Source organism: Thunnus maccoyii, chromosome 1, assembly GCF_910596095.1.
Source record: "Thunnus maccoyii chromosome 1, fThuMac1.1, whole genome shotgun sequence".
NCBI classification, from domain to species: domain Eukaryota; kingdom Metazoa; phylum Chordata; class Actinopteri; order Scombriformes; family Scombridae; genus Thunnus; species Thunnus maccoyii.
In genome coordinates this window covers 31,315,826-31,334,328 of record NC_056533.1, presented here as the reverse complement: position 1 = coordinate 31,334,328, position 18,503 = coordinate 31,315,826, and the positions used below count along the sequence as shown (strand labels likewise).

General features: G+C 42.2%; 1 protein-coding gene across 10 annotated transcripts in view; it reads right to left on the bottom strand.

Moving 5' to 3' along the window:
* neo1a (neogenin 1a) overlaps positions 1 to 18,503 on the bottom strand; it is a 160,007-nt gene that overhangs the window by 87,538 nt on the left and 53,966 nt on the right. For all 10 annotated transcript variants that reach the window (XM_042415494.1, XM_042415493.1, XM_042415498.1 and 7 more), the window contains one exon: positions 15,180 to 15,497. In XM_042415494.1, coding sequence (XP_042271428.1) covers positions 15,180 to 15,497 — 318 coding nt within the window. The remainder of the gene's footprint in view (positions 1 to 15,179; positions 15,498 to 18,503) is intronic.

The following is an 18,503-nucleotide window of genomic DNA, read 5'->3' as shown; positions in this document are numbered from 1 at the left end:
GAAATATACTCGGACAGATGAGTGACAGATTGTTGGCGTTTGATCAAGTCTGTGGAGCTGAAAGACAATTTAAGAAAAAAACATTACAGAAAAGAGATGAAAAAAGATATATTATGATGTATTATGTAAAATTCATTTATGTGTCTGGAAAGCCAGTATTCATGTATTTATTTGGATAAATATACGCCCAAGCATACACCCAGAAAAATTTATGCTATCAATAAAAAAGAGCTGATTGTTTGTTGCCTCTTAAAAAGATCAGAGCTAAAAGATCAGAAATCCAGTTTGAATTTGTTTTTTTCATTTCTGCGCTGATGTAAACATCCTTCTGAGTTGCCCGAGCGAGCCTCGATAACAGGCCGAGCACAGCCCCCTCGTATTTCAGCTGGGGGATCTGACATGATGAGAGGACCCATCTCTCCATGTAGATATAAAAACATAACATATTTTCAAAGTTCATTAGCCATGTCTGGTAAGATGCGGATGCCTTGTATAATACGGAATAAACAAATGGCAGCGAACACAGACATCAAGTGCTGTGAAAACATACTGTACATACTGAACAGGCTGCAGGAGAGCAACGTTTGTATTTGATCATCCGGTGTGCAGCATTTATCCCTCTGAGGGCCGACTCTTACGCACCGCTAATAGGTAGACTGTTTATTCATTGTGGTTAATTAAAAATTTTAAAAATATGAAACGGATATATTCACCGAGGGCGACTGTGCATTAGTGGCTCTTCTTCAAATAACAAAAAACAGTGAAAAACAAAGCAACTTACTGAAATGATCATATCAGGAATAGCGAGGAAGACAATGAAGGCGATCCAATCAATCACTCAACTCTAATGGAAAAGAATGCAACATATCTCCGTAACACCTGGACGGTCTTACGTCGCGGCGCTGGCAATTAGTCCGATCCATCTGCGGTGCATCGCCTTCAAACGGAGCAGATGCTATGCTGAATGCCTGAACAGAGCTAAATCAACCTCCGTGATGAGTCTTAATTGTATGTGAGCGTTTGTGCGCGTTGAGTTGACCGGCGTTTAAAATCATACGTCTAAAAAAGGACAGCGCACGTTCGTCTGAAGTGGTGTAATCCATGTTTAACTAGTGATATGACTACGAGGGAGACACCTCGGTAAGCGTATTTCTGTCCTTTAAGCACGAGGTTGCACAATCCAAAACAAAATCCCCCTTTGCCAGAAGAAAGATTTAATACACCTCACATCAAAGACGAATGTCTTGATGCAACAGCGGTATATAAGCTTGCTTTATGTTCCCTGGCTGCAAACGTAACAGGAATAGAGACCTGAGTGTTAAAAAGCAGCACTGAGGGTGCAAGAAAGCTGAAAGGTGAGGTACAGGAGGGGGGGATAAAAGCAAAACTGTTGGCAGTGTGTAGGATAGAAGACATGCTGTTGTAGTGCCTCATCTTCTTGTGTGAGAGTGAGTGAGTGTGTGCGTGTGTGAATAAACAATAGGGGAGATACTTATCACTGACCTTGATGCACATGTTATTCTACAGCCTGGAAGAATGCACACACACACACACACGCAGCATCACACTCAGAGGCATGATGCAGTCAGACTCGCTTGTACAAAAGGCAATTCCATAATACCACACATCAACACTAACAGCAGGGAGCCTCTACTCCAACACCGCAAGCCTTTATTTTTTTCTAATCATCAATCAAGCCTCATCAGACTCAACCCAGTGACTCGAACGCCTCCACGCCGCTCGGAGAATCGCGCGTGTGTGTGCGTGTGTGCACTCATATGCACACGCTACCCCGAATTTGACACCTCCACAGCTTGCCTCCACCAATCAAAAAGCCGTGAAGGCGCTGCACGGCGGGGAAGAGGAGAAGTCTGAACACCCTCCCCAGGGCCATTACACACAGAGTTCAGGGCAGCTCAGTCAAAAGGAGGATCCACATACGCATACGTAAACCGCTTACGACCACTTTCACAGCGTCCTCCTTACGTTCCGCTCGCAGTTGGATTACTCATTGAGACGACGTATCGCTTTCTAGCTTTCCATCTTCCTTGTTTATCACACCTCTCTTTTTCACACTTCGCTCTTGCTCACACAAGTCTTGCCTGCATCACACATGTCATGCCCCTGCACAATAACACAGAGTCTGTGTTCAAGCAGGCCTGAACAGGCTCCAACAGCTCCCCGAACAGTCTTTATTCCAGATGAAGAACACGTACGGTGGCCCATTCATACCCCAGCTTTTATTTTCATCATTCAGAACGCGCAGGAATACTTGGCAAGCACCGAGCATCCATCCTGCACTCTCAAAAACCTCTTTTTTTCTACCCTTCAAGTTAGTTTTTGATTGACACTGAGTGAGGAATGCCTACTGTCTGTCTTTGGTTAAAAGACACAAAATAAATGCAAATGCGCTTTTCATTAAGGAATGTTGAGCAAAGTGCGGACGTTTCCTGGGATAGAACTGCTTTTACTTGTCACTACAGAAAAAAAATATCAATGGGTCCACCGTAATTAAGGGAAATGGAAAACAAGGAAGAGCTATCGTTATTCACCAGCACAAAAAAAGCATGTTTGAGAATGTGAATTTCCAGTCAGCTGGAAGAGAGAGCATGGGATATGAATTGAGTGGAAGAGCAAGGAAATGCTTTTCGAGGTGTCACCTCTCACACTTTGAGCGAGTCCCTTTCGGCACGAGCCCCACCTCTCCACTGCCATCATAATACCATTAAAGCTTATGGAAACCTGCTCGGATGCTGCCAAAAAAAAAAAAAAAAAAAAAAAAAAAAAGGCAGTCCATAAATAATGTTGGTCTCTGAAGCATAAGAAACCAAGATGCTCACCAACTGAGCACTTCGCACTTTGGTTTCTTCAGTACACTCCATCTGTGCCCAAGGCGAGACGTTCTTTGCAGTGTAGAATATGCAACAGAACACTAACGGTTGCACCATATTTCTGCATCCTCAGCACAAGCCGAGCAGAGTAAAATATGCATTTCAAACATATTTTATTTACATCTAAAGTAACAAAAAATCAAATCCCTTTTCTGTCACCCTGGAATCACACGTTTTACTCACGAAACAGACCGTCGTTCAAAAGGATAACGCATAAAAAAAAATCTGACATCCTTATCATTGTCTAGCGACAATGCTCCAGAAAGCAGCCAATAACAGAAGGACTTAAGGGCAAAGCCTCATGAGATATCTGAATGATTTTCGCTGGAGCTGAAATTCTTTCAGAGAACAGGTGTCAAGACAAGTGGCCTTGAAAAATCAAACCTCAAGGCTAGCTGGACCGTATCAATCTAGAATAAAAACTTTCCCCCCCCCCACTCAGTCTCTCTTTCTCTGCCCGCCCCGTGTGTCTGATGAATACAGAGGTGCATTTGAAAAGATTTCCCCACGGCATAGGGAGCCATCAAAAAAAAAAACTGGGAGAGTCAACTCTCTTTCAGGGTTCAAAAGCCCTATGAAGCCCAATTTAGCTTTGAAACATGGGGACGTTTTAATATGAAAACCCAAAACTGCCTCATGCGTGCTCACTCGGACAGGCGTCGGGAGATGAAAGGGCGGATGCAGATGAGCTCGCTGGTCCGTAACGGCGTAGGTATCTCTATCTGTACAACCGCAAGGAAGGAGACATGGACGGTGAATGTCAATGAGGGAGGGGAGGATAAACAAAATACTCTCAAGTGCGGTCTGGCCTCTTTTTTATGCAGATTTATAGAAGTGATGGATAGTCCGCTGCAAAAAAAACTTTTCAGAGCCTTGAATGAGGATCTCCCCAGGTAGTAAAACTCTCTGCACAAAAGAAGCTATTTTTTGACTTAACTGTGAACTTTGCCGCGCATATCCATCCTGAGAGGTCTACATAAGGAGAACATACTCTTCCTATCCGCGGGGTAAGACAGTAATAAACCCTGGCTTGTGGAGATGAAAAGGGGTCTTTTTTTGTAATTTCACATGTGCTAAGGTCGAATATTTTCCTGGAGAATACTTTCCAGGAATACGTTATGCTTCCGAGGAACCCTGTGATTTCTCATCATATGTACTGTAGACTGACGGTAACACAGAACTGCAGCTAATTAAGTAAAAATATTGTTTATACTCTATAAATTGTATTTATTATTTTTATTATATGTCCTTAAGGTACAGTATGGGGTACTAACCCTTCTTTATTCTATCTTTAAGATGAAAAAACACAATGCCAACTACACAGAATATGTATCTTGTGTTATTTGGCATTTCCTCATCTGTCTGAGTGGATCTAGCGAACGTATAGCTACTGTACCTGACCTGAGGCGGTTACTGCTTGTTGTGGAACGGAATGAGAATCCGCCGAACGCAGACTTTTTAGTAGTATTTTGTCCATTTATTTCCTGTAACTACAGTATGTGTCCCTCTCGCTTCTTTAAATGTCACTTCATGCTGCTCTGATTTAGGGATGGAGGCTTGCACGGATGATAACACTGTATGAACCGCATGTGGTTTAATAAGACTCAGCTTCTACAAGCCGACGTTATAAGTGACGAAACTAACTCGCTACAGTAAAAATGTCACCTCTTTTCTTTTCACAGCAATTATTGGTATTCCAGAGCTGGCATACATACACACACCACCATCCCACCAACCCAAAATTAAATAATTAAAAAGTTCAGAGTTAAGTGAAAATGGTAGAAGTAATTTGTTTGGAAAGAACTGAAGTGAAGTGGAAACTATTCACTCTGGTAACGGGTCATCTGTTGTAGCCTTATGTTGTAACCTAATGCAGAGTTACAGTTCCCTGCCAAAAAGCACAAGAACACAAGCGTCATTACCGTGCGATTGTGATAAGAATTGTGATTAAGAAGAATCCAGACCCTGTAAATAGACAGTTTGTTGAAGAAGTCAAGTTTGGCTGATTAATGACTTATCATGTAAATGTAAGTTGCAGATGAAACATGTGTTTGTTGGTTCTAATTTGAAGTTGTTGGACTGATTTGTAGCTAAAAATCTGTTCAATATCATGCATGCTTAATCTTAATATATGAAGTCCTGCTTGTTTATTCCACTTGACTGGTGTAAAGGATATCTTGTGATGTGCTATTTAACAAGATTACACCACATATGAAAAAATTTCTTAATTTACAGCGTCACTTTTTAGTAAAATCTGGGGAATGTGTCAAGTTCAGTTTCAGGAAGCTTTGACATATATTTGAAGTATATCCCCCGTACAACTGTAGCGGTTGAGGAGCGATTCAAAAATGTATGAGACCTCATGATTATGCTACTCGCGTACAAGTAGATATTTTAGAGTAAGATGGTAGCGAGGCATCTATAAAAGACAAAACACTCAAGCTAATTAACATGTCATGCTAGCAGCCAAATTCTCCCAGACGCCATGATTCTATCCTTTGGGTCCAAAGAGAAAATGAGGGCATTTAAGGGGAAATCTCTGAGGTTGGTGTGGAAAGCCTTGAGCGGCGAAGAATCATCACTGATGTGCAGATGCCTCACACGTACCGGGGATATGCACTACGCACGGTTGTGCAGCGAAAGTTCAGGTAGCGGGGGTGTTGAGGTGCAGGATGGCTAGCAGGGCGCTTAAAAACACAGAGGAGTAACATGAGTTGGAGGAATCATTATGCACATAGAGTTTATCTTCATCTGCTGACTGCAGCAGTCAATTATCACTCTCATTAGAACACAGTAATTGCAGCAGCCAAAGCATAGTGCAGACACAGGCTGAAAACGGTCTGAGTTCAATTGGACGGTACACTTTAATTTGGAATTCTAAATGCAGCTTCATTGTATTGAAGAAAATGTCCCCTGGTACTTGAGGTTTTTTTTTTTTCATACTCTCTGTGAGCAGCACATAATCTGGCACTGGCACAATAACAAAGTGAAGATGTCTGCACCACAGGCAACAGTGTTAAAGAAGCCATTCAAAGGGGGGAATCATTATATTTCCTGTCCGACAGGTAAACTAATGTAACGCTGTAGGTAAACCTGTAATGTTGTCCTGCCACATATATAACTCTGCTACCCTCTAATATCCTTTTACACACCGAGATAGATAAAAGTGTGAATGGGTCAACACCTGAAATCCTATAAAGTTACAAAACACCACCCACACTGTCACCACCGTCTTGAGTTTCTGGTGTAAAAACAACGTTGCACAGCCCGTTTTCAAGGATGCTGAAACACAACTCAATTTCATATCCAATGTCAAACACTGGGTTTCTGGGTAAAAGGAAGCAATATTAGACTGCAATAAAAGGTAGAAATCTCAAAGCTAACAGCTGGTGTTGAAGTAGTTTACCAGCGTACAAACAACTGTGTATCGGTTCTCAACTTTTAATACACAATCAGAATAAAGCTCATGTTGGAAGATGACATGTCACATATAGCAGAAGAATCCCAGAAACATACAAAGACAATTAAACGCCTGGGCGTACATTCCCACGCACACACACACACACACACACACACAAACCCTCACATGCACCACGCACTGAGGTGTCTGGAGAGTAGAGATAGGGCCGTCTCCATCAGCCTCTCCACCAACCCAGAGGACTTAATCAGTCGGTGAATACACGTAAAATGGAGGCTGTCATCTCCACCTCCAGCCTCCAACAGACTTCCTGCCGACACTGTTCTCCCGCCGCCGTCCTCCAGAGAGAGAGAGAGAAAAAAAAAAAAGATGGATCTTTCCCTGCAGCTCCATCCTCAACCGCAAGATTTCCCCACATCATATTTTCTCAGCCGCTGTGAGCGAATCCTGATCCTCCGTCTCCTCTGCAGCTCGCTATAACAGCTCAAATACACTGTTTTTCTTTTCATTAACCGCATCTTAACATTTGTCTTTTTTCATTATTTGTGCTCTAAGGGTAGCTGGATATTTAATTTTTTCAGCTCAACATATGATTAATACACATTAGTAGTGGAGGCTTGCAACAACAGTCTCTCTCTCTCCTCTACTTTATACCTACAGCCTTTCCATCCCTCCTCATGTGAGACAGATGGGAATCAAGGTAATGGAACACCGCTGCGACCCTGACCCTGTTTCCGGGTCAGAGTGATTCGTCATGGCAACGACTCCGACGCTCAGCAGCAAGGCAGCACGTAATTGGTCATAATGGGGAAGGCACCTGCACCTGGACATGTGCAGATTGATATGGACTTGGCTATCTATACACCGAGGTGCATATATCTAAAAGTGCTGTTTACGCTCCATCCATACTGAGACGCCGACACTATAAAGGAACAGTTCATTCAATTTCCTTTTCCTATTTCGATTGGAAAACAACAAACTGTGTATTACAGCCGTGTTTGTTTGGTAAAAGCAGGAAACTAAACCTCAGATCCGTTGCCTCTCGCTCTTTATCATCACTTATATCGCAAATCTATATCAAAACTTCTTCTTGGCCGTTTCCGTCGTCAGACGACTGAAGCACAATGTAGTGATTTGTTTCCCTTTCATGAATGGGACTTGTTATCAAGCCCAGCAATTATTCCTGCGATGCTGCACTGAGATAGTTGATAAAATCATTATTTCATGCTTATGAGCATGTCTGACAACATAAACATAAATACAGACGTGTCTTGTGTCTACGGCTATAAAGGCATTCAAAATTAGGTGACAGAAAATTTGCTTCTGAACATTATTCACAACACACAGCACCGCACCGTGTCAGAGCAGACGTATGTCAACAGCTTTATTCTCGTCCGCGCTACGACATATGACCGGTGTTTTTTCAGATTCAGATTTCTTAAAGCATAGGTTTTGGACGCCGACCTACGATAGATGACAAGCGAAAGTGATTTCCTTTTCAAACGGCTCGGTGTGGACGTAGTCGAGACTCACACCCACGTGCGAGAGAATAAATTTTAAAGAGGAAAACAATGACATGGTTGATGCATTTCTTTCTGGGGGTTCCTGTGAGAATGAGGGGAGATGTTTTTTTTTTGTTGTTTTTGAGATTTATTACTGTTTGTTTGCCATTTTGGCGCTTTATGACTTGGGTGCAGCCACTGTGGAAGTGCAAAATGGGTGATTGCAAGAGTGTATGTGTGTGTGTGTGTGCCAGTGGGTGTGTTGGAGCAGTAGAGAAGTGGAGGGCTGAAAGGATAATAAAGAGAAAATGGAGGGCTGAGAGAGCTAGTAAAGAAGGTAAGAAGAATGGACAGGAGGTTGATTCAATGAATGTGAGGATAAAGTGAGAAAGGAAGGAGGAGGAGGAGTGAAAAATGAAAGAATGTGTAGCACCAGTACTGTTTAGGTCGTGTGAAAAGAAAACAGAGTAGGATGAATGCATGCGGCTCAAAGAGCAGTTCAGTCTCTTCCAGCTCACCAGAACAAGTGTACGAGTGGTTGAATATCTGGGCTGTATCTCTGTGTTGGTAGAAACAGATCAGCCTTTGCGATAACAGTTTTTTTTTTTGTTTGCCCTTGGTTTTGTGTGTGTGTGTGTATATATAAGTGTGTGTGCATGTGTTTGTATTGTAAAGTGGACACAAAAAAAGAAACAGGCTATTGAGAGATGTGAGAAAAAAAAGGCAGAAAATGTGAAAAATCACGTCTCGCCTACTCTCCTCTACCACTTTTACCGACCAAGAACGGCTGATTGGATGTTTAATAAAAGTTAATGTCGCATACTGTTAAGATATCATTGCAGTGAAAATGAGGCTGAAACCAAAAAGAGATTTACAGCCTATTTTGTTTTTTTAGTTGGAGAACAGCACAATTACACTAAAGTCTCTGTTGTGAAGGATTGCACATTTTACATTCTGCTGTTCAGCTGTGTAAAGACACTTTATTTAATTTTTTATTTTTCATTCCAGTTTGTGTTGGACTTCGGATCGAATTATCGAGGATGCAAAGACACCACTGCAAGTAATGATCTTTTTTTTCATCTCGCTGCACTGCTGCCACGACAATACTTTTCCCCCCCGTGATTAAATGTCATGTGTCTTTGTTATGGTACCGTGCACATGTGAAAACCCTGTTAGAAAATATATATACCATACAAGCCCAAGAAATCAGCTTTCTACAGCTGTTGTCGCCCGCATCTGCCCTTAATTCTGTAACCTGATAAGGATAAGCAGGTTTCTTGTTTACGTGGCGTTTCAGACGTCGGGTATTTGCAGAAAGCTGGTAATAACACGGTTGCTTAAGTGTATGTAAACCAATTGATTATGAATACTCATCTCTAATTGACTAATGAAGGAATGCTGAGACGGCGGGACACTTTTTTTTTTACAACTACGTCTAACCTGAGATACCAGGAGACCAGCTGGTTGAGTGAATATGACTATGAAAATATGGTGAATGAGCAGGAAGCCAAGTTAGTAGAGAATGTGAGACGTGACATAACAGACACCCTGATGACACGGGGCAGACAAAACATTACAAACACCTTTTAATATAATGCAAAAGCACCACAAGCTTCCATAACCCCCAAAAATATACTTGAATCAACGTCTCACTTACACATTTCCAACAAAAACTAAATATTTTAAAAGTCCATGAAGGTGGAATTTCTTGCACTTAGTACCCTGGCGACTAAGCGTATGTGTGTGTTTGTCATTGACCGCGTTGTGGTCATGTGAGTCACTAAATTAAGTGTTCGACTCCGACAGCCGTTAGATGCTGGCTCCAACTGACTCCCATCCAGAAAGTGTCAACTTCTCTCTAGTCAATAATATTTTTTTAATGATTCATTATGGTCTCAATTGCTAAAATTAGGGCACTTTAATAAGTGCGTTGGTGGTCATTTTTGGAAATTATTGCTCCGTTAATAAGATTCAACATCCCCGCGCTCTTTATTTGGAAGGTCCTGGCTCTGAATGGAAAAGATGGCGCCGAACGTAAGCAGCAACTTTCAAACTGGTTCCAATGGGTGGCTACATCCGTCTTTATATACAGTCTATGTTTAGTCATACTGACACAGCCACATATACAAAAGGATTTACAGAAAATGTGTTAACTACAGCAACCCTTTGCGCATTTGGATCATTATGACATTTCATCCCACATGAATGTCTTCATCTATGTTCGGTTGACGTCTATTTTATGTTACTAAAACACAGCTGACGTTTAAATATTCACAATATGTAAAGATGCCAACTTAAACAATCGACTGTATGTCCTACAGAGTATCTTCAACAATAACACAAAGGCCTATCTGTGCAATAGTGACGCAATCATCCCCCGTTTGCACATTTTGAAGCTGTCATGTCCTCGGGGTTGTGACGCCCCCCCCCCCCCCTCCCCCCTCCCCAAAACAGATTAAAATACATCAAAAAAGGGATTAAAGAATCTGCCGACACCCCTAAATCCTTCAAAGGGTGTCCGACTCTATCAAAGCATGAGCATGCTTAAATATGAGACGACACACATGACACATGAAGAGTGTTGGTGTTCTTATAATTTCTACTTCTGTGGGGAGGCAGAAATTAGATTTCAGTGAAACATGATATCAAAGCAAAGTAAAAAAAAAAGTGGCTTTGCTTATCTTTATACGCACACAGTAGCCTATAGGTGAGAGCGGAAGAGAAAGAATAACAGAGAGGACCGAAAAGGACGAGACACAAAGAAACATTAAAACAAAAAAGCTGATATATATTTGAGCAGAGGACTGTGGCGTGTGTGTGTGTGTATAGGAGGGTCAGGAATGAAACAAAACAAAGACGGCGAGACGGTGAAAGAGAGGGGACAAAATTAATTCACTGTTTTCTCATTTGGGGGGGTTTCCCTTTTAAGCAGCGATGAGGTGGGGCTCACTTCAAGCAATTCTGAGTTCAAAGCGTGCCGGTGGGAGGGAGAGAGAGAGAGAGAGAGAGAGAGACGGCTGTGTGGGAGAACAGCAGACAGTTAAGATGGGATTTCTCATTACTCGCGTCTCGCTCTGTGTCCTGGCTATCACCGCTGTATACCGCTCGCTCTCTGCCCTATAATTTTTCTCCCTCCCCCCCCCCTCTCCTTTTCTCTCGCAAAGACTCAAACTGAATACATAAAGATTCTGCCCCACTAGGCCATACTCTCCCTCCTCCCTCAAGTCTACATGTGTTTCCACAGTATCTGACTGTGCACACACACACACACACAGGCTAAAACACACAGAGGCAGACTGGATGACAAAGCAGAGGCAGAGGCTAGTTACCATGCACACGATGCAGCTTCAAGGCTGGCTGCATCAAGGCTGCATAGTAATGGGAATGCAAATATTTCAGAAATCATTCCTTACTGGGAAATCTGACGTTTGATTGTGCTAATGATTTTTGCTTTCATGATTGATTGTTCTATAATTAATTAATTTATCTGTTATTTTTTCAAATAATTGATTAAAAAGTGAGTTCACTGTGGTGTCATTATAAATATTTAGATTTTCAGTGATAGTAAGTTGACAAAAGACACCAAATCTTCACATGTGAGAAGTTTTCACCAGCGTCTAATCTCACATAATTAAAATTTCTGTTATGAACTCATCATTATAGCACTATTCCTAAAATGTTAATTAAATTATGTCACAATTCAAAACCTGATATCATGATTATAGTGACTGACAAAGAATAATCAAACTATCACTTAGCAACAAGCACTGCAATGTGTAAGCAATTAGCTTAGACTGTATACAGCTACAGCGTTAATCCATCCAGTGAATAGTCTATGATGATCCATCTGTAAAAAATATACATGAACATGATCTCATTAAGAAACATTTTGTAAAATGATTTGTTTTAATAAAGCAGATTACATGTGATGTGGTTATATGGGTTATTTTTTGGGTCTGTCTATTATCTGGTCCACTTCAACACATCTTACTGTGATTACACCAACGATACTAGAGGTAATACATACAGTAATCATATCGAACATACAAGCAGGCAGCTGTGGTTCAGCAGGTAGAGCAGGTCGTCCACTAATCGGGTCAGTGGTTCGATACCCGGCTCCTCCAGTCCGCACGTCAGAGTGTCCTTGGACAAGATACTGAACCCCAAATTGCTCGGTGTGTGTGTGTGTGTGTGTGTGTGTGAATGGGTGAGCATGGAAACATTGTGTAGGGTGGTTTGGACTCCTGATGAGCAGGGTGCCATCAGTGTATGAATGTGTGTGTGTGAATGGTGGGATGTTGGCATGTATTGTAGAGCGCTTTGACTGGTTGATAAGACTAGAAAGGCGCCATATAAACGCAGTCCATTCACCATACAAGTAGGTGTTTACATCAATCCTGTCACTGACTTTTACGCTCATGTGGACATCTTCATAAACAAACGACCCTAACCCTAACCCTGAGGAGAGCAGGAGCTTGTGGCAGCAGAGAGGTGAAGCTAAAGAGCAGCGCGGCGTGGCGATGGTGATGATGGTGGTGATGTGTAGGAGTGGGAGGGGGGGGGTGTTTCCTAGAGAAGAATGAGCGGCACGTCTCCTGGTAATCAATCCCAGATATTACCCGGGTATTTGTCAGATATGCTCCCTGCCATTGCTAGCCATCCGTGACTCATTCTGTCATTACATCTGAGAGGTCACGCCCACTACGCCCCCACCTGCACTATCGTTCTTGGGTCTGATGGCGGCCTAATGGCCTGCTCTCTCTACACTGCAATTAACCTTTTTATTGGCCACCTGCCAGCCAGCTGGAGATACATCAGCGGTTGTGCATGTGTGTGTGTGTGTGTGTGCGAGTAAAACCATAAATGCAATAGCTTCATGCGTTCTGCACTTGTGCGTGTATGCACAATGGCTGAAGCTTCTATAAATTTCCATGTGAAAAGTGCGTCCGCGCCTGTAATAGCTGACAGATTTCACCTGCTCCCCCTCTTCAAGTAGAAACTGATTGTATCTAACATCCCATCACGGTTGACCCAGGTAGATCCCGCTCCGGCTGTGAGGCTGTCTGATAGCAGAACTCATCTCTGGACAGGAAGTAAACAAGTCCCCTCTGCGTTATACGTCAATGCAGCTGTAGTGGAAAAAAATTGATGAAGCGCAGAGATGGATTGCCTACAGTACTGTCAGGCTACGGTCGAAAAGACCTGCAAGATGCATGTTCGTATGCACGCACAGTAGCATTTACTCATTTCACACATACGCTAACACAGACACAGAAACTCCTGTTCTGGGTTTCTGTTTTCTTCCTGAGAAGCACACTAACAGCGAATCTGGTTTTGATTAAGGTCAGAAGCACTGCCACAGTTAGGAAGTGTGTGTTTGTGTATGTGTGTGTGTTGGCCACAAACTAATTATCTACTATCACATCGACATTAGGATAATTTGTGGAAAGGCTGAAAACGGCTAAAACATGTGTTAATACACATTGGAGTATATCATTTGTTTGTTAGATTAAGCACATGCTTCCCTTGTTGCTGCTGGATCAGCAGTAAGTAAGGCAGCTTCTTCAAAATGCATCTCCGGGGTCTTACAAATGTTTCGCTTTAACTTCTAGCCTTACATTAGATTAAATGTTTATGTTTATTAAAGGCGAGGCTGCGGTCCTCAACTGAAATTCAAATCTGGACCGCTTGGTGTCTAAGAGATCAGTTAGGAACCCATTACTCGTCCAATCACTGTGTTGCTTTAAACACTGAAGACAAAGTAGCATCTGAGATATCACGTCCAACACGCAGTTAGACGATTGAATTCTTTGAGTGAAGAAGGAGGAATCTTCTCAATCTCTCCACTAGTAATACACCAGCTCATTAACTTTTATTTCAAAAGCTTTTGACAAGAAACAGAAGCGCAGTCAAGACAGCAACTTCACACTGGCACTCAGTATAAGAAAGGCTTACACTGTACTATCCTATTGTCAACAAGAGGCCTCTCTCGAGTGTCTTTAAATCTGCCGGAGCAGTGCCGAGGAGCGAGCAAACAGTAAATGCATTCTGCGGCTCCTACGACTGCAAATTCAATTTCGGGGCACGACTTCACTCAAAACACCTAATAATCCCACATCACTTGCTGTTCCCAAACTGAACAAGGTCACATTGTAGGGCTAGAAATGAAAAAAAAAAAAACAACAGACCCTTTTTTCAAGCGTTTATCCAGTAGGGCAAAAGCATTCAGGCTTCAGCAAGGTGAATGAATTTATTGTAGAGAAAGTACAAATGGCAGAGAAATTCAAGGACAAAAAAAAAAACAATCAACAAAAGAAAGCAACAAAAGAACCGTTTCACACCGACAGATGTTACGTGGGTGTGCATTTGCAGTGCAGTCGAGGTGCGGAGCAGCCGAATGTTTTGGTTGGTTTCGAGCAAGAAATCACAATCATTTTTTAAATAATAATGTAACTTTGCTGTTTTGGTTCACTGTTGTTTTTCGAGGCCGCAACAGGCTGCTGTTTTCAGAGGGAGAAAAGATCTAAAAAGCCACAGTACGCTATCTGCTCGGCGACAAACACAGACACAGTTAGCCACTAGCTGGTGAAAATGGTGGGAGCGTTTCACAGCTACCGAGCCAGATATTTCTCTCAGGAGTTGGTAGAACTCACAAACAGAGCTGAATAGAGAGTGAATAGTGGCCAGAAACACAACTCCAAAAGAATGATAATGTTGCTCCATATAAGCAACTATTAATAAGCAACTATTTGCTACCAAATTCGCCTTATCTACTTAACAGGTGATGATTTATCAGTGTTGTGTTTAATGAACAAATAAATGATAAGAGTTCCAACTGGATATGTAACAAAGCTTGGCAGAGAAATGCTGAGTTGCTCATTAAATGTCATTTGTCTAATCTATTTCATATATTCATATATCTTATTTCATATTATAAACTTCTTTCACAGGTGTTCAATTATTATAGCAGATTGTTTTCAGGGTAAAGTTGAGAGGAGTATATATACTGGGAGTTTAGTGAGGTCACATTCACTCACACACAGGTGTTATCAGCTGTCAATCAAAGTGTGTACTTTGCACACACATACAGTCCTTGGAAGAGGTCCAATCAGCCAGAACAATTGAAAACACCTGTGTAGGTGTGCCAAGGGTGTGAAAATCCTTTGCTGGTGCAACATGCAACACTTTCAAAGTCACTCATCTCAACTCCTCCCACAGCCTGAGGAGTATTTAACACGTTAATGATGCATTTCAACCAGATTAAGAGCACCAAATGCGTCATTGTCAAAACAATTAACCAAGAGTTGCACATTATTTTAACCGTGATAACATATAGGTCACTAGGTTGATAAGCCTCGAAGCCCTTACCTGCTACAGAGAGGCGTGCCGTGCGACTGGAAATGGACCCCAGGTTGTCGATGGTGGCGACGCACTGGTAGGTGCCCTCGTCAGGCTTGTTGTGCTTGGAGTGGACCACGTGGGTGAAGAACAGCGAGCCATCGGGGAGTATGCGTCGTCTCTCGTCCGAAACCAGGCTCATGAAGGTGCCGTCTTTCTTCCACTCTACGCGCGTGGCTGCATCGCTGTGGGCCGAGCAGTTGAGCAGTGCCGAGTTTCCCCGGATGGCCAGCGTGTCCTGGGGCTCCACCGTGAACCAGAAGGGGCTGAAGGGCTGCGCTGCGGACGCTGGAGGGGGCAAAAAAAAAAAGGGAGAATGGAGGAATCTTAGCTAGATTTTCTACACAGATGATATTTAATGCTTTAGAGCAGCATGTGTATACTTCACACCAGTGGAATATATCTGTATGAGTAAATCTGATGAGCTCTATTATTACCTGCTGTGATGTATTACTAAACATAACACTGAGCCCAAGTGTCAAACAGATGAGTGCTAATTACTTTAAAACACTTTTTGCATTTACTTCTGCAGCAGAGGATTCAAGAAAGCTCTTTGGAGTACACAGGGATTAATAACCGCTTTCTAAGTTCAACCACATGACAAGTGACTGCGAAATCAAATCTTCTAAGACGTCATCGACTTCAACGGCAAATTTTATAAAAGTCACACAAAATGTGCTGACGGCTGAAATGAAAAAAAAAGGACACTACAGGACTCTGAGTGCCCGAAACACTGAAAGAAATGTTCCCGAAGCAAAACATCTTTTTGTTCATTCTGTCTTTTCAGCCACTGCGCCTCAGTCTATCCCGGAGACTCCAAGAGGCTTTTCATTATGAAACCACAAGCCCCACTGGAATTGGACGAGAGGAACTGACAAATTTAACCCAGTCTAGCCTCCCTGGCAAGTTAATATCACGTCTTGCTTTATTATAAGTAGAGAGTGCAGCAAAGGAGTAAACACTTTGGAACGCAGTTGCCATTTCCTATCCTCGAGCTTGAACGGTAACATCGCACTGACATGGATAGTGCCAAAGTCAGAGTAAGTGCAATTGCTTTGCATTTGTCCTCATCCATTATTCAAGCACTCCCACCCTAAGAGTCACACGGTGGTATTGTTTAGATAAATAACACCAATTATCAGTTCTGCGGGGATGGAGGAGAGCTAGAAAAATAATTAAGGGGGTATGAAGGTATTTTAATAATGCAGCGAATGGAGTGAAATAAGTGGCTGAATGTTAAATGCAGTTTAAAATATGCCTGCTCTCTTCCAAGGAAATGGCACGTCTCCAGGGGAGAGCGAGAGCAGAAAGAGACAAAAAAAAAGAGAGAGGAAGATAGAAAAGGAGAGAGAGAGAGAGAGAAAGAGAGAGATTCTATGTCAGTGGTTCAGCTATTTAACTACCAGGAGATAATTTCTCTACCTTGCGGCACCAAGTCCCTTGTGTGAGATCCAAAGAGGGAAGCAATGTAATGTGTGGTCCATTACGGTGGCAATATGGCTGCTTGTCCTCAGTGCACTTAGTTCTCTTGAAAGCACAAACAATTACAGCAAAAATGCTCGAGAAAATGACTGAGTTGGATAGATGTTTTCCAATTTCACATTAGGGAATAAAATGTAAGAATACACAGCGTTCACTCTAAGATGTGCAATTGTTTCAACACTAATACACTGGTGGAGAAGACTAGAATAGATGTGCCCTCATTCTGTTTCAATAGCCAGAGTTAGACCTCAGCCAACCTGACTATAACATCTAGAAACATATCTCATTGGCTGATTGGATATTATTTACGTCTTCTTATGACTGCTACAGCAGCATTTTTACGGAACAGTAAAACTGGCAACTTTCACATTTAATTTATGTGCAGCTGTAGACTGGACACAATAAAAAAGCTAAATGATGGGTTTGCTGACGAACAGACGGCAGAATTGCTCAAACATACGATGTTTTATATTCAAAAATCCGTTCAGGCAGAGCTGGATGCATGACTAAAGTAAATAAAAAGCAGTAAGGAATAAAAAATATATACCGTTCTATGCCAGCACATACACATTTACAACTGTAACTCTTAGCAGTAAGAGCGAGAGGTTTTAAATTATACTAAAGTAAGCAGCTGATTTCAGGAAATTGCAAATTCACAGCAGCCTAGTGTACATATTGGGTAGAATGTGACAACACCAGCGAATGTATTTTTACTGATGGTGTACATGACAGATGGACGGAGACCAGAGTGGAGTAGCAGTGGGGGGAATTCGTCACTCCTGCAGACCAGAGGCACCATGGCATGCTTAATCATCTCTGCTTTAAGCTGCTGGAACAGTGTGTGTGGGTTGGGCAGAGCTTTCAGACCCAATCCTGGCTATTTTCCAGACGCTCTCTATCTGAGGAGGAAAACTGAATGGGCTTGAAGGTCCTGCGGCATCCTATCAGAGGCAAAACAGCCGCCTTTAGCAGCTTTTTATCCCCATCGTAGGAGCCGGTAGGGGAGGGCTTAGCTTCGGCTTCTACTGTTGGACAAAATGGCGAACCATCTGCTTTCAGTTGCAGACACAACATCTACAGTTAGTAGAACTGGGCAGGGGGAAAAAGAAAAGGAGGAGGGAGGGAGGGGGTGATGGCAGGCTGAGGAGCTACTGAACTACACTCACCTTCTTTCCCCACAACATCCACACTATCTCTACCTGGAATCATTTCCCTCAAAACTCTATTAAGGCTACCAGTCAAACTGCAGACAGATAGAGGCAGAAACCAACAAGAAGCACAACAATAATGACAGTGGTAGCGGTTAAAGTCCAAGGTCCAATAACACAGGAAGGTGGGACAGTTAAATCAATGCTGGACACACTACATGCAGACTAAATAAATGTTTTTATATGCCAACAAAAACCTCAATTCTATTCCAATTTGCTAACCAAACGTTTGTATTTCCATGTTTTTGTAACATTTACAGACACTAGAAATTATAAAGAAAAGCTTCACAGAATAGATTCAGTCATGAACCCAGTCTGGGTTTCAAAGTCTAGACAGTGTGCAAGAATCTCTCCGTATACAAGAAAAAGTTGATTTCATTTCTTTTGAATGTCCCTCAAGTTATTTTGAGAAAATGAGGCGTAATACATGAGAGCAAACACTGTAATTTCAATTTTACTTCTGTGTTTACACATTTAGTGAGTCTCATAGGGGAAAAACTACAAAGCCCGAATATCAATACGGCCGTCTTAACTTCAATCAGAGGCAATTTATATGAGCTAAGCCAAAGCTGGAAAACCTTGTGTGTAATTTTAGTCATAAATC